The sequence below is a fragment of the Nelumbo lutea genome, chromosome 8, assembly GCF_056320005.1.
Source record: "Nelumbo lutea isolate HS-2025 chromosome 8, American lotus-T2T, whole genome shotgun sequence".
Lineage (NCBI taxonomy): Eukaryota > Viridiplantae > Streptophyta > Magnoliopsida > Proteales > Nelumbonaceae > Nelumbo > Nelumbo lutea.
In genome coordinates, this window is record NC_142691.1 from 12301644 (window position 1) to 12319127 (window position 17484).

A 17484-nucleotide genomic window follows, 5' to 3' on the forward strand; every position below is an offset into this window, starting at 1 on the left:
TAAAAAGAGAAAATAAGAACTTAAAAACATGGTTTTCAAAACCGGACCGAACTAGACGGTCGGACTAAAAAAATGGGAACTGGTCAAGTGATTGGTTTCGGTTTTCCCCAAAATCGGATTTTCTTTAAAAATCATTGATTTTGGTCAGCAAACTGCTGACTCGGGTGGTTAATTGTTTGAACCATTCGATCGATTTTGACCATTTTTTATTTTTTAAAATTTTTAATTTTTTTTGTTAGAATGGGCTGACTGTTCAGTTCGAACAGTCGGACCGTTCAACTCGGTAATCGGACCCCTGACCGGTTTGGTCTCCGGGTCAGCTTTAAAAACCATGCTTAAAAATAAGCTTAGAATTTGGGTTTTTTTTTTTTTAAATTCAACTTATTTCTCAAATATAAATAAGTACTTTATTGGAGTAGTCCTGCCTCAAAATAAATGTTTATTCGAAAAATATTTAAAAATAAGCACTCTAATTTAAACTCTTAAAGGAGAATTGTGAATCGAGAAAACCAATTTTTGTCCCCCCTCACATCTTGACCAGATGTGTTGCCATGGGCAGATGGTCCAGTATTTCAGGATTCAGGGCTCCACCTCCACATGGAGCGCACCCCACAATCCATCCCCTCCGTGATTTGGGAACATCTTCCCCATAACAAACACAAACATGGAAGATGTTCCCAATACTAGAGGGGATGGGCTGTCAACGCATCCATGAGATGAGGAGGCCATCAGAATTCCTTTTAAGAATGTCTTTAGTTCCTTTGGCGTTTATTGAAAAAACGCTGCCACATGGAGCACACCCCACAATCCATCCCCTCCGTGATTTGGGAACCTCTTCCCCATAACAAATACAAATATGGAAGATGTTCCCAATATTAGAGGGGATGGGCTGTCAATGCACTCCATGAGATGAGGAGCCCATCAGAATTCCTTTTAAGTATGTGTTTAGTTCTTTTGGTGTTTATTGAAAAAACGCTGCCACGTCAGCATCATATAGGTGTTGGCATTCATTGCATATGAAGTAAAATGAAACAACTGTTTGGTTTCACCATTTATCAAATAAACGGTAAAAAATTGAAACGTTTTGATTTTTGTGCATGGGGCATTTGAGAAAACACTAAATTCTTGTTTCCCCCAATGCCCCTGAGTTTATTGAAACCAAATGTTGATATGCCACACCTTAATAGGTAGTAATCTGAGGTAGAGAATAAAAAACATTTAAAGTGAAACCCAACCAAACAATAAAAATCGGAAACGTTTAAAGTAAAAAACATTTAAAGTGAAAAAATATAAATAAATGTTTAAAATGAAAAAGTATAAATAAACGACCACCCATAAACGTAAACAAAACCAAACACCCTTTAAATCATTAGAGAGAATATTGTCCAATTTGAATTGAACAAAAAATTGAAGGGATAACTGGACTGCAATCCACCTCATAAATATGAAATTGCAGCCCCCTCCTAGTCTATTACTAGCTCTCCTATAAACCGCATCCTACCCATAAATTTGACATCAATCCATGAACAGGATTCAGTACATCCCTAGAAATCTTAACTCTACCCTACTATAAAACCCCAAAATCGAAATACCCACTGAATTATGGTTTCATTGGTTAATTGGGTGGTTCGTTCCGACTGAAAATCAGTGGCGTTTTAATGAGGCACCAGGTTGATGTGATACTAGTTATTCTGGGTAATGTGCTCTCTTCTAGTTTAACCATTTGGCCTGGTCCAAGTCTGACAACACTAATTGCAGAGTCTTGTGGTAACCACCGAATTTAAGTTTTGTATACTTGGAAGTTGGAACTTTGTAGGTCTTCAATGGGAAAGAGTGATGGGTAGAAATAGAATCAATAGAAAGCAACCTTTCACTCTTTATGGGTATTGTATATTTGTGGCTAGTTGTTGGGCTTTTTGCCAAAAGTTTACTAGAAATTAGCCTTGGCTTAACCAACCTGTTCTGTGATAAGCTCTTGCTGTCGTTGGGGCTTTAGATTGGGTTTCGGTCAGTGTTGAATGAATGGTCAAGTAACCCGTCCCCCTTACCCATAAAAAGTCTAGATTTATTGATCATAAATTCACAATACATTGCTGGTTATGCTCATCGATATTCCTAATCTGCGGTTAGATGAATGTGGTCAGTAATGCATTGTGGTTGGTAGTTTTGGACTCTACCCATAACCACCCCCAACCCTGGTGACATCACCCAACCTTCTATTAACCTGAGCAAATTGTTTGAGCATTTATCCAGGACTGGGCTATGGATGTCCAGTTTTAGGCCTTATGTGCTCGTTTGGGTGGGCTAAAAGTTTTATATATTGAGCTGCTTTCATTGAAATGCTTTAATGAAATTAGCTTGAAAAACTTTTCTTTTTATTCTTTTTAGCTCAATGACAACGTATTTAGGTTTTCTAGATGCTGAACGAAATAAAACTTATAAGTTGTCCACATGGATAATACTTTATACAACCTAAAGTTAAAGTTGTTGCATTAAAGTCCTCTTAAACAGATAAAGTTATTTACCCAGATAAATGCAATTACATGAAAAATGTGATTATTTATATCTAAAAAAAGAATACCCCCTAAAAGTTGTGAAGTGTTGTACTTTGAAAATGTGATTATTTATATAAATATTACATCAATTTTATCGATATTGTATTTATATTGATTATCGATGTAAAACTATACCGTGAGTGGAGTTTTACATTGATTTACAATATAATACTACACTCCATCCAAACATTGATAAATACAAATCGGGAGTGGAGTTTTACACGGCAAACAAACGCGGGAGTGAGTTTTTCATCGGTCCACATTTATACCGCAAATAACTGCAGCTTAAGAGAGACAGTTGCAAACTTAGGCCTTAATTGGCCAGATTGAAATTGGACTGGGTAGGTGTATCAGATATCATCTAACAAAAAAAAAAAAAGGTGAATTAGAGATCAAACAATGATTGAAATGTCAATTTCAATAAAATTCACCTTTTCATTTCTTTTTGAAGGGTTGCACAACCGAGATAGCCCCTCCACCAACTCATAACCCCCAACCTAGGTGCAGGCGGGATTCGATCCCAAGTCCTTGCTACGACCAGAGAAGACCTTACCAACCCACTAGTTGGCACCTTGCATTAATGACTACTTAACACTTTTAGTATGTATGCTCTGTTTGTTTGCACTAAGGCCCCGTTCGGTTTTCGGTAAGTTATTTACTCGGGACCCAGGTAAGTGTTTCCAAGTAAAGACTTAACTAGGTAAGTGCATTTACACATGTTCTTTTATTTCCCATGTAAATAAGGCAATGACCATTTTAGCTATAAAAGTCAATTATTAAAAGGGGCATTTTGTCCCATTCAAGTGTTGGCAACTTTTCCCCAGGTGGGAAAGTTATTTACCCACCTAGGAGAAGATTATATGCGCTACCAATCATGGGGATAGAGAGAAACTGATGCTTTCTTTGATTTGTGGTTTTGTTCTTTTGATTTACTTTCTTTGCAATGTTTTCGGGCAGGGTTGAGTGTGGATGGAATTTCTTGCTTGGGCTTTGGGGCAAGCAGGCTACATCCTTTCATGTAATTCCCTTTTTGATAACGGTTGATTAATAAAATTCTACGATAGCTGCCCCTCCCCTTAGAGTGAATTTTAGGCTAAAAAAAGTGATACCTTCAAAACAAAATTATATACCAGAATATACATTGAACCTATATGATCTGGTAAGAAATCGACCCATTGGGGTTTTAATTTGGATTAGGTTAGCCCAGATCCAACCCAAAACAGTCAGGTTTGGTTGAAGTTCAAGTTAGGGTTGAAAAGTGTAATCTGACTTAACTTTAGGTTTGATTAGGGTTGAGTCTTTGGCCAACCCAACCTGACTTAGTTTCATATTTGTATATAAATATTATATGTACATTTATTATGTATTTATGTATATATCAATAATTTTGAGCTTAAGGCTGTGTTTATTTGCAATAGAAGATATCGTCCAATTGGGGTATTTATGTATCCCAGTCATTTGGTTGTCATACAAAAATGTAATGATTAAGATGTCAAAAATATATTTTCTAACACTTTTATATCATGAATAAAGCACATTACTGTACTGAATACAAATTTGTGCTTTTCATGTTTAATCCAAAAATTAAAGGCAATTAATAGTGGGGCCTAAGTTTTGCATTGATTTCAACCAAACAGGAAGGATACAAAAAACAGGTTACACCTTGCATTCTTGAATCAGAAAGAGGGTAATCATGCATGTTTGCATCGCAACCAAATACAACTTAAATGTAAATTTCTTAAAAAACATGATGACTATGTTCATTTTATATGTAATAATGATACTAAAATTGAATTGATCTCAACACTTGAATGGACTCAATATGAAATTTTCAAGTTAGGGTTGGGACTTCCACAGCTCGGATTGGGTTAGGGTCAATCTGACCTACCCAGCCCTTACTTGCACCAATGCACCTTGTAAGATATAGAAAAAGAAAGGGCTCCATTCGGGAGGAATGCAAATATTGGTTCTAGTTCAATTTTGTCGGGATTTGGTAAGAATTTATTTATGCACTTCAACTCACAATATTTACAAAATTTACACCCAAAATTAGAACAATGTTTACATAAAAAAATATAAACTTTGAACTCAAAATTGATGAATGTTAATTTCGTTTGCATGGACAAGAATGCTCTCGACTCGGAATACTTGCGCCATTACGCGGCAAAATCTCTTGAACAGGACAAATCTCCGTGCTCCCGCAATGCTAGGGCACAGAATGTCCGTTTTGCCCAGACGTCTGCTTATGCGGCATCGTAAGCAATTCCGTCCTTATTCAAAGGTGTAGGCCTAGATAGTCATTCTACTTTTCATAAATATTTGCATCCTGTCAGTAATTAAGTTATGGTAGACTAGGGATCATTTTAATAATCTGAACACAAATCTGAAGCTGTTATTATGATATAAATCCGAACTGGTAATTCGTCTAACGTAGCTGATCTGTGTCCTATTTTATTGACTTGTCTTTTAGCGTATAGCATTATATGCGAATAAAGTTCAGGTATTTGAGCACCAGAACGGCTGAGACGAGTTTTCTTTTTCCTCGCTTCCTGGTTCCTTCTGTTGGATTTTCATTTCCTTGTATCTTCTCAGTTTCATACTCTCTGTCGTTCTCTGCAATTTTGGTCGGTAGTCGGGAAAATGGGCGTCGATCTCATTAGGAAGATGTTTGAATTGGAAGCCCAAGGCTGCAGCCACACATCATGTACAGAGTTCTTGTGCCAGATCTAGGGTTTCATCTCTCGAGATCACGAATTCTTTTGTTCTTACGCCTGAGATTCTGATTTAGTTTCTTCGCATTTCTCTGAAAGAAATATCATCTGCAGTTTACAGTTTTCAATCCGGCTTTGGGTGCGGAACCGGTCAGAATCCGGAGGTGTTTCCATTGATTGGATTCTTACAGGAAGAAATTCGAGGTGATTTTTGCGATATTATCTTGTTTAAAGGTGGATTTTACCAAAATTTTAAGGTTTAGTTCAAAATGCCTGTGAAATCCGCGCAGTCGTCGTATAGGGATCGAACGCAAGAGTTTCTCACTGTTGCAGAGAGGCTAAAGAAGTCGTTTTCATCGGCGCCAAGTGTGCCGAGTAGTAGCTCGAAACCAGAGGGATCGCGATCTGCGGTCTCTATTCAGTCGGAGTTCAACAAGAGGGCTTCAAAGATTGGATATGGGATCCATCAGACATCACAAAAGCTTTCGAAGCTTGCAAAATGTAAGAACAGATTTGCCAAAACAGCTACAATTATTCTTCCTTTTCTTACTGAAACATAGCTGTGGAAAATGTGGGTTCTGATGTTTATCTTACAATCTTGATATATCAACTGGCAACTAACTGTGGAAAATGATACATATTTTTTTTTTTGATAATTGAAAATGATACATATATTGCATCAATGCATCTTATGTGTTTCATTTTCTTAGACGTGTTATTTTGAGTTTTTTCCCCACATGAGTGAACCGAGCACAAAAGTGAACCTAAGACATATAAGCTGCAAGCTTTTATTAGCCTGGGAATCGTCTCTTATTTTCAAGAAGGAACCAACATTTTATCCTTGTGACTTCTTGCATGGTTTATGCCACTCATGTTGGTTTTCTGACTGAAATTGAGTTATTCCAGATGCACCTTGCTCCCTTTTCCCCTTATTTATTGTTGTTGTGTTTTCCTCTCGGGCACTCCCAGAGGTGGAGGCCCTGGAGGGATGGCTTTCACACTATTGTTCTTGTGAACGTTTAACACTGGATTACTGTGCGCACTTAGTTTCTGGTGAATGTTTGACATCGGATTATGGTGTTTATGTTGCGTGGGTTTTGTTACATCTCAGCTTGTGAATCATTTTGCTGTTGCATGCTTTAATGCTTTGCAAAGTGACTTGGAGAGAGTATATCTTGCAAGCTATAAGTTATAAGTTGTTCCATTTGAGTTAGTGGATGAAGATCCTCTCTAGAAAGGTAAAGTACAAAGCAGTGTTTTAAAAGCGCAACTATGCAAGGTGCAAAAAAAGCGCAAGGGGCATTTAGTGCCCGAGCTGCAAGGTGCAAGGCGAAGTATGTGCCTTTTTGGAGCAAGACAAAAAAATGCAAAAAAAAATATTAAACATAATATTAATTTAAAATATAAACTTAAATTTTAAAATAAATGTTTTAAAGAAGCTAGTATCTCAAATTAAATTAAAATACATAAAATAACATGTAAAACATACTCAAAATGAAAACTTAAAATTAAAATCAAACATAACATATAAAACAAATTTAAGCATGTAATTTTTCAAATTATATTTTTTACCAATTATATTATTTCAAATAGCTAATGTAATGTTAAGCTTTTTTTTTTTTTTTATAATTGTAATGTTAAACATGTTACGAGCCACTTTTGTACCAATGTTTTAAAACGTGGAGGCGTGGCGCAAGGTGTTCCCACTACCTAGAGGCTTGAGGCATAGTTTAGAACGTAAGAGGTGTAAGCCTCCCGAACACAAGGTGGCATAAGCCTCCTTAAGAAGAGGGGGGTCAGGAGGAAGAAGAAGTGTAAGGGGGGATCTTGTTTTTTCTTTATTTTTAATAAACTAAGATGCATAGCTAGAGGAGTCTTACTAGAGCAGACCACTTTCTTTCCCCGTATCTTTTCTTCCCTTCCCTTTTCTTTTCTTTTTTTCTTTTTTTCTCTTTCTTTGTCTTTCCCTTCCCTTCCCCTTTTTTTCTTTTTCTTTTTTCCTTTTTTCTTTTTTTAGTCTTTTTATATGAGGCACATGGGGCATACGCCTGTAGAATGCCTCATGAAAAAAGTGCATGAGGCGTACACCTAAGAGGTGTCAGCGCCTCTGTCATACGCCTCAAGGCATTTTGGGAGCACCTCGCCTGGAGGTGCACCTCCAGGCATATGCCTCCCGTGCCTTTTAAAACACTGCTTCGTATCATGCCCCTTGAGGCAAGCCCGAATAAGTCCATATTAGGGTCTTAAATTCTTAATCCTTACAAAAAATGATTTTATAATTTTAAATTGTCTTTTAAAAATGTCTTTTCTTAGGATGAATTATAGAGAACCCCTTATTTGCTAATGTTTTTTATACATTCATCCTAATAAAAGACATTTCTAAAAGACAATTAAAATTATAAAATCATTTTTTGTAGGGATTAATAATTTAAGACCTTAAACATGGGCTTGTTTGGGCTTGCCTCAAGGGGCTTGGTCAGATCCATACCTGGCCCAACTGCTAGGCATAAAAAAGGGCAAAAAGCGCAAATTTTGAAAAGGCACATTTGACATTTCCGGACTGGAGTGCAAGGTGCACCAGGTGCATGCTTTTTCAAAATGCTGTGCCTCAGGCCTAGGCAAGGCTTCAATGTTTTAAAAGCGAAAGGCGCAGGCAAGGCACAAGGGCCATTTTGCGCCTGAGGCGCAAGGTGAGGTGCACACCTTTTTAAAAAAGGCACACAAAATAAAGAAAAACTAAAAAATAGAAAAAATAGAACAAAAACATGTAGAAATTCTAAGAAATCAGGAAAATATCAAGAAACAAAGTTAATTACTTAATTATTAGCTCAATTGGTTAGAATTAGATACTTAGATTATTAGTCATTACTCATTAGAGGTAATGTAATCAGCTTATCAGCAATCTGAATTCTGAAGTTAATGAATCAGGAAAATATGCAAATATGCAATCACCAATGATCAATCTGAATTAAGAAATCAGCATGATTAAGAATTATAGAATATGCAAATGCAATATTGCAATCAGCAATGATTCAATTGGTTATCAGGAAAATATGCAACAAGTACAGAATTAAGAAATCAGCATTAAATAATTAAAGGGAGACTAGACTACGAAAAAATATTATTAACAGAACAGTACAAGTGTATAACACATTCAAATTTCAAATTCAATGATTCAATATAAAAATATAAAATATAAATATAAAAGAATTAAAGAATATGACATATGAGCACAACCTATAGTCCTATGCAACATTAGATAATCAATATGTTTTTATGATAAAAAACTGTTTCAATTCAATGAGAAAAACTGAAAAAAATGGGGTGGATCCCCTGTTTTTATGATAACAACTTAAAAACAATGGGGCAGAGCCCCTGCTTTAATGAGAAAAAATGAAAAAAAAGGGGCGGATCCCCTGTTTTTATGACAAAAACTGGAAAAACAAATGGGGCATAGCCCCTGTTTTTGTGCAAGAAACAAGACTGCAAGAAAGAAGAAGAAGGGCGGAGCCCTGTTTTACTGAGAAAAAACGAAAAAAATAACAGGGGCGGAGCCCGGAGCCCCTGTTTTTATGCATGTATTGTATGAAGAAGAAGAAGAAGAGGCTGAAGAAGAAGAAAAATAGGGCGGAGCCCCTGTTTCAGCCTGGACTGCCAACTGCCGCAGGAAGAAGAACAAAAAAAAAAAAAACATAACATACCTGATAGGCTGATACTGTAGTTTTGTTCCACTCAGGCTTGGACTGGACGAACTTGAGCTTGAATGAGCTTCAGCTTCCTCTGGTTTGTCTTCTGGAGTGCTAACTTTTGGACGAAGGAAGTCTTCCCTCCAAACTTTCTTCTTTTTTTTTTTATTTTGGTTGTTTTGGCAAAGACGAGCGCCTGTTCAAGGTTAGTGCGCCTTGGCCTGGGCGAGGCGCTCAGCCTGGAAAGTGCCTCGCTTCTGCGCCTAGGCGCGCCTTTTAAAACACTGCAAGGCTTGTACAAAGACCACTCAAGTCTCAAGATATAAATTTTGATCTATTTCAGGCACCATGATTCTAGTTTTATTAATACCATTTATAAATAATATTGTGGAGGTTACTATCAGCCACTAATCTAGCTCAGCATTAGGCCATGTTGCATGGCTATTGATATGTTTTAGAACCTAACATCCTGGAAATGTTTTCATTGGTGTAGTCTTAATAATATAAATAAGTGGTCAGAGAAGGAATTTGGAATTCTTATGCTATACCTTGTTATTTTGAAGATGCAATGCAGTGATGATTAGAGAATTTTATCCATTAAAGACAAAATAAATAAATAAACAAACAATCCATTATAAATTTGTAGTGCTTTAATCATTTGATTCCTTCCTCTTTTTTATGCCTCTGTTAATGAGGTTGTAGAAGGTGGTTCAATTAGCTCTTCTAAACATATGAAAGTGTTAGGCGGAAGGTGGTTTCATTTGGTTTTATTTGAACTTATGGGGAATAGTATTCTTCGAAATCAAGATGTGGGTGTGGATTAGGTCTCTAATGGATACAATTGAAACTATAGAAAGCAGCAAATTTGATATCTTGCATAGCTTGAACCACTTTGAGAGTTGTGGTTGCATAAATAGGCTCCTTCTCCATGATCTGGTACAAAACTATGAGTAAACAATCTAGCTCCAGTGTAGGGGTGTCAGTGGACTGGTTCATGATTGAGATCTCATCGAGCAAGAATACTGAGGTAGGTCAACATGTAGTCCAGCCAAACCGTAATCATATAAGAAGTTTTATCTTATAATTACACTCTTTTCCAGGTGGTACAACTAAAGCCATGAAAATGCAGAGGAAGGCAGGAAGCTCCATTTGAATGCTTGAAGATCTTTATTTCACCAGCTTCTAATCTAGTCTCAAAAGGGACCCAGATGATAATGGATGTTTTGGACCTTTTAGCTGTTTGCTTTCCTATTTGTAGATTTAACTAATGATCTTGCCAACTCTAGTAAACTGCACATGTTGTTATTAGGAAATTCGTTAAACAGTTAGAATTTTTCTCTAACCAATAGTTTTACTTTTACATACTCCTGTCAATACAAAAAGAAGGAAAGAAGACACACACAAGGCATTTCAAGGTGTGAGGAATGGGCATTATAATTTAGACTTTCAAGCATGAACCTTGGGTTGAGCTTCTTGGTATTTTCTTGGAGCCTAGCCTCCTATACTTCTTAAGACACTTGAATATGGGTGGTACTATGTTTAGTTTGATTTATTCTTATTACAAAAAAAAAAAAAAGAGAAGGAAATTCAGATATCAGGAAATAAAATGGATGTTATATATGATCAATCTAAAGCTTATTGGGTATCAATATAGAAGTATTGCCATACTCACTTAAAAGAATAACCTTTATGCCCTTGTCAAATTGGAGTTGAAGTGTGTTAAAACAAAAATCATATGTGAACTGCACCATATGAAAGTTCGTCTGGAATCTGGTATGTTTAAGTACATGGATTTAGACATCACATCCCCTGTGACAAATGGCATATGCTACAAGACTACTTGGTCAGCTGTTGCATAGTGGTAGTAACACAATGAGATAATAACACGTTGACGTAGAACAATGGTGTAGCCATCTCATTGATTTTGTTCATCGCAGTGAAACCTCGTAATAGCACATTGCATCACAACTCCTTATCACTTTCTGACGTTGCGATATCACAATCTCCTCCCTCTTGATGATTGGTTACCTATCACTAAATTCTTCTTCGATGCTCTGAGCGCATCCATCACATGTATGTACTCTTCCCTACCACACTACCTTATCGCATTCTCTATCATGACAAAAGCCCTGTGATATCTTATCACACTTTGGATTTGTATTGCAGCAGGACGACTATCACAGTCTAGTGTTGCACTTCTGTCTTGAGGATGCCCATTGCAATTTTATCATAGTTTTACATCGCTCGTCACAAACATGAATTAACACTTGAGCCTTATTGAGGTAAAACCTTTCCCCTGTACACTCACCATAGAACTCAGAAGGGGCAGTAGTTGTTGCACTTGTGCTCACATGTGTACGTTGGGAAAGAGCTGCAACTCAAATACCAAGGTAACTACCTGGACATGTGGCGAAACCTCAACTGACCCAGGTTTCTCAGATCTAGTAAACTCATATCATTCTCGTGACAACTTTCCTGAAGTGGGAAAGCTTCCTTCCTTTCCTTAAGAAATCTATAAAAATAGGGAATCTCCGAAGGATCCTCCCATGTGTTCATAACCTAGCCTTGTGTAAGCTCTTCCAGTCTGAAGCCTTAACTCTCTTCCTGCTCTCAGCTCTATTCTCTGGTCTCAGATCTCAGATTTGAGAAGCCTTCCCCCGGCAACTCCCCCTAGCTCACCTGAGACTATCCTTTCAGTCATCTACCGTCCTTCAAGTAGATTCCCATGGTGCCTTTTCGCATAGACATCCAATTTTATCATATTTTGGGTTGCTTCATTGATTGTTTATTTGGTCAAGGTTATATTTTTTTCTTTAAAATAAAATTAATAACTTTCTGCTGGGCCCTTTGTAACCTGGTGGCTTTTTTTTTGTGTGTGTGGGGTGTGGGGGGCAGAGACGTAGTCATCATTTCCAAGCCAGGCTAAGCAACACACATGGTCATAATCCAAGTTGCCTTTTCCTCTGCTTGGGAACGACCACTACAACATCTTGTATATATGCTGTATGTGTGTTGATGTGGTGGTTTTTCATGTTCATGCACTGGAGCCAATTAAAGTATCCCTAAAAACAATCATATGCAGAAGATTTGCTTGCTTCTCCTTTTGCTGAACATTTATTTGGTCACAATTTTTTTGCTGCTTGTTATTGATAAAAAGAAGGCCACTTGTTTCACTCTTTATTGAACACAAGAAGTTGAAATATATATATTTTTCTCTGTTCCTGCAGTGGCAAAGAGAACATCAGTGTTTGATGATCCAACAGTGGAGATTCAAGAGCTGACAGCAGTTATCAAGCAGGATATCACTGCACTCAACTCAGCAGTAGTAGACCTGCAGCTCCTATGCAATTCACAAAATGAAAGTGGGAACATCTCAACTGATACTACTAGTCACTCAACCACGGTTGTGGATAACCTGAAGAACCGCTTGATGAGCACCACAAAGGAGTTCAAGGAAGTCCTTACCTTGAGGACAGAGGTAAGTGGAACATTGCTGTAAATAGTCACCTTAACCAGACTGGTTGCTCTCTATGGGTTTCTTCAATTATTTCATTTAGTTTCCTATTTACCAATTTTATGTTGTATTTTTGCAGAACTTGAAGGTCCATGAGAACAGAAGGCAATTGTTTTCTTCCACTGCTTCAAGGGATGCCACTAATCCTTTTGTTCGACAGCGTCCATTGGCTTCTAGGGTAGCTGCTAGTGCCTCAGCCACCCCTCCACCTCCATGGGTCAATGGGTCTGCTTCTTCATCCCAGTTATTTCCCAGGTAAAAACATCTTCGAGTACTGAATATGTTGGTGAGTGGTGACATAATCATGAAAAGAAAGGTTACTGACTTACTGGATGGTCTTAACTTGAATTGAGGCCTGGGCATATTGAAACTGCTCTACTGAACTAGGGAGGATTTAAAAGGTTTTTCCTCTCAAGTGCTTTGGGTAATTGTGTTCAGTTTTTATAACTTGTGATGAATTCATGGGCCTGGCAGTTTTACTGGATGCTCTTAACTTGAACTGTGGCCCTGGCATATTGAAATTGTTCTATTCCTTTCATTCTTAGGAAGCAAGCAGATGGGGAGACCCAACCATTGCTACAGCAGAATCAGCAACATCAACAGCAGTTGGTTCCATTACAAGACAGTTACATGCAGAGCAGAGCTGAAGCTCTTCAAAATGTGGAGTCAACCATTCATGAACTGAGCAACATCTTCACCCAACTAGCTACCATGGTTTCTCAGCAAGGAGAGCTTGCAATCAGGTTTTATATTATTCTACGTTTCTACTCTCAAACTTACTTACGGTATTTATTGCTCAAAAGTAAACCAAACTAGTAGCTCCTTTCAGTGTATTTATTCATGTCTTTACTTTATCAGCTGAGATGTTCTATGACTTGTAGATGGTTTGGGACCATGATGCACCATGCGTCCCATAGGTTTCATAGGAGACTGCATATATTACAATCAACCTATGCATTTCCAGGTTTCCTTTAAGTTGCAGTAGAGCTCTTTCCCACCAGATAAATGAATCCAATAAGATGTATATAGTTACACATTCTGTTTCACAAATAATATGTATATAGTTACAGGTTGGCAATCATTGGTTTGGCTTATTTTTAGCCCATCCAATCTCTGAAGTTGGTTCCATTCAATATGTGTGCACATCTGCTAGACTGCTACAAACATCTCAAATTGTCCAACTGCCTAGATTGTATTATGGATCATTTAACAACCCCCACCCACCCAAATCTGAAATATTGCTTATTAATTCTGGTATCCTGATCTGTAACTACAGGGCCCGAGGAAAGACCAACTAATGGGTGGGTGGGATGGGGGGTAGTTGCTTAGGTGATTTTTTAAAAGTAAAAATTATCCTAGGGTAGCTCCCTAGGTTCCAATAGCAACTAGCAACTGTATTTCCTTGATATACATAAACTTCATGTTAAAGTATAGAAACTCAACATATTCATGAGAAGAAAAATAAGAAAGAAAAGAAAATTTAGAAAATTTCATGGCTGAACCCCTATTTTTGTTATAGGAAAAGAAGAAAATAAAAGGTGGAAGAAGAAGTATTGTTTAGATAAAATTCTAAGTTCTTCCTTGTTGGTTCAGGTTTTGAAGTCTTTGAGGATTTGAGACAATATTTAGCAATGTTTGTATTTGATAAAACCCTAACAAATAAGAAAATAATAAAAAGAAATAGTATATAAACACAAAATGAATATTTTAGTTTAATTATGTCTATTTTATAAATATAATCTCAAAAAGATAAAAGTATTTCAGTACACCACGTAAAAATCTGTTTGGTGATTAGGCGAGGCAACTTCCAAGGGTGCCTTGTCGCCTAGGTGTTGCCTTAACAACTTGCTTCAACATGGCAAACTATAAGATTTTAAACCATGTTCTGGGTCCATTGTCCCCAGACCTAGGCTTTTGCCATTGATTATTCTGATAAGCTCATGTAACTTTGTATACATTTAATAAAGTGGGCCCACTGTAAATTTTATATATATACATTTATGTATATTTTTTTTATTTATAAAAAATATGGATATTTCTTGTATTGTGATTATGCATTAGTATTATGTAATTACATATTAATTATAAAGTTGGTGTTTGATAAAGGGACATAAATACTTATTTTCCTCTATTGAAATGATTAAATCTATACTGCCTGCTTGGTTAGTCACTTGGATGATGCTTCATACTTCTCCAAAACGCCTACTGAGTTGCCTAGTTGATACCTAAGTGACAATTTGACTAGCTTTTTTTATTTATTTTATATATCAGCAACGAAGAATAATTTTATATTTTTGTTACATTGGGTAGAGATAAAGTAAACAAAGAGTGAAAGGATGGTTCGGTTTCAGTGTTAAGTACAAATCCTCGTTGCATTCCCAAAAACATATAACTCGTCACCCCCTGTTTTGCCCAGCAATTCAACTAAACCATGGCCCCGGAATGATTTGTTTATATGCTTAGCAAATATATTCATGACCAGATTGAACAATCTCTAGTCTGTAGACAGAAATTACTTTCTATTCTTTCACATAAATATGCAGGCAGTCTGAATGACTGATCATTCAATATCCATTCTAATTCTTAAGAAATCCTATACAAAATTAGCAGGTGGATTATTTCAATCCTCAGATTACTGCTTCCACTGCATGGTCAACAAAAACTAAAAAGAGGTCGATGAAAAAAAAAAAAAAAATCAGACAGGATTGATGAGAACATGGATGACACACTGGCAAATGTCCCATAAGCGTAATTTGATGGTGAACTTTTCTTGCATTAAAATATAGAATGGAATCTGTGATTCATAATCTGTAGTCAAGCATATTAATGATATCTAACTTTGCTTCTATTTGAATTCAACCTGACAGGATTGATGAGAACATGGATGACACACTGGTAAATGTGGAAGGGGCACAAGGAGCGCTGCTCAAGTACCTCAACAGTATCTCATCCAACCGGTGGCTGATGATTAAAATATTCTTTGTATTGATTGTATTCCTAATGATTTTCCTATTTTTTGTGGCATAGCATTATATCAAGAATAACTAAAAGAAGAAATAGAAAGAAAGTGCCTTTTCAAAGGCCACGGGCCTGCTACTTACTTCATTGCATCTTTCTTTTCTTTTTCCTTCCATTTCTTTTGTTTGGACATTTTATAGCCACTAGCCCAATTTACAGAGTCAAATGATCGAGTCTCATCCAACATTTCAAAAATTATATTTGCAGTTTCGCTCTGCCTTGTTGTACGTAACATCATAAACTGTGACTGTGTATGTACAAATACAATGAGAAGTCTACCATTATTCTTCCCTTACATTTTCTTGGGTAAGTTGCTGCTAGGATGACATGTCTTCATAGCTTCCTTCTTCAGTTCTTTGCCATTTGCATTGCATCTGTGTGTTTGAAAGTTGAAACAGAGAGCAGAATTAAATAATTAATATAAATTCATTGAGTGGGCGTGCTTATTCTCGGTTGACGTTTGTGAATGAACAAGAGTACTAATTACTAACTATAAAGATTATGCATTTGGTTTGGAGAGTTTTAAGATGTATCAATTATCGATTTGAGTGTGAGACTGATGAACTCCAGCAAATTGTTAAAATATTGGTGGATGTTGATATTGCTTTTTCTTGGCACTCCATTTGTTCTCATTGTAATTTTATTTGAGTGCAAACTTTTATTTTACTTGATCCATACTGCAAACAAACTAAACCAAGGTGAAACTCAAAACTAAAATAAACCAGAATTTGCACTCAATAGTCAATTTGTTTACAAACATGGAAGTGAGATCGCACAGCAAACTAACAAGTAACAAGAGGGGAGGGTTCAGCTTACTTTTAAAGTTGTAAGAAGGGGCGAGAGTTAAGAAGAAACAAGTAGGCCCACACTTTTGCCTAAATCCGTAGACCGAACTCCTAGTCAGAAGTAACATATCCTATATTCGCCCTTGACACATGAATTCTTAGTAGGGATTTTGGCGGGACTTGCAAAATCCTTGTGGGGCCAAGCTGATTTGAGGTTTTTTCTACACCGACAAGGTTAGAATATTGTAATCCTTCTTCTCTTTTAACCCCTGGACCTAAGCTATAATGGCTTAACCAATCCCATTTAGCCACCATTTATATTTAAATTATAAAGTACAAAATCTATTATTATTATTATTTTTTTTGTGACTCGTGGTCAAAAGGTTTGACCCATGACCCGACAAGGATTTTGGAGAATGTTAAACATTGCCTTGAAAGGAGGTTTGAATTGGAGGAAATAAAGAAAACAATTATCTTTATAGATGGATCTGAAGCACTAAGTCCATATGGCTTTACAACGGCATTATAAATTTAGGGTTGAAATCCACTTTTATTGCCTTGGTTTCAAATACGTGTAGTGCATGTCCTTCGAGAGAGTTTAGGCCCATTAGTTTGGTGAACAAAGTATTTTGTAGGGAAAAGATAAATTATTGATCAAATTTTAATTGCTGTAGCGAATAGATTTGACCACTTTCTTTCTTTTTCTTTTCTTTTTTTCTTCTTTTTTTTTTGGGGGGGGGGGCGTAAACCCAATTATTTGGATGATCTTTGTCAAGAGGAATGGATTCTCTGATTTTGTGTCAAATCACTTTGAAAAGTTGTATTTGGTATGGATCCATTTGTTGTGATACAATTCTATTTGTATTAGTAGGAATGTATGAGAGTGCAAATTCTGCTCCAGTTTTGCTTTGGATTTTATTTTATTTTTACTCTAGATTTTATCATTGCACTGCAAACAAATAAATTAAGGTAAAATCTAAACCAAAAATAAAGGGAAATGTGCATTCGTGCAAATGAAAATTGTACTGTAAATAAATCGGGCCTTATTTCAGTTTGGAAGGAGTACAAATACAAATATGCAAAGAACAAAACCTCATATTTTGTACAATTTTGCATATATTTGCCTTGTACATATTTGTATTTGTACTCTTAATCCTTTCAAACCAAAACTCAGTTGGTAAGGAATAGAAATACAGATATGTACAGCGCAAAAAT

At 36.5% G+C, this 17484-nt stretch overlaps 1 protein-coding gene across 6 annotated transcripts; it reads left to right on the plus strand.

Annotated features, from left to right (window-relative positions):
* Nucleotides 1-4833: 4833 nt before the first annotated feature.
* On the plus strand, nt 4834-15781 carry LOC148842758 (syntaxin-32-like). 6 transcript variants are annotated; one of them, XR_016103321.1, is made up of 7 exons: nt 5023-5259; nt 5381-5767; nt 12180-12430; nt 12546-12721; nt 13012-13209; nt 15074-15225; nt 15334-15781. XR_016103321.1 is itself a non-coding variant. In XM_088958118.1 (6 exons), the coding sequence occupies exons 1-5, from the start codon at nt 5536-5538 to the stop codon at nt 15210-15212; spliced, it is 900 nt and encodes a 299-aa protein (XP_088814244.1). In that variant the 5' UTR covers nt 5025-5535; the 3' UTR covers nt 15213-15225; nt 15334-15566. The 6 variants fall into 6 exon arrangements, 3 of the variants coding, with proteins under 3 accessions (XP_088814242.1, XP_088814244.1, XP_088814243.1); XR_016103320.1 differs by having other exon boundaries at nt 5023-5767; XR_016103322.1 differs by having other exon boundaries at nt 5023-5767; nt 15077-15225.
* Nucleotides 15782-17484: the final 1703 nt, after the last annotated feature.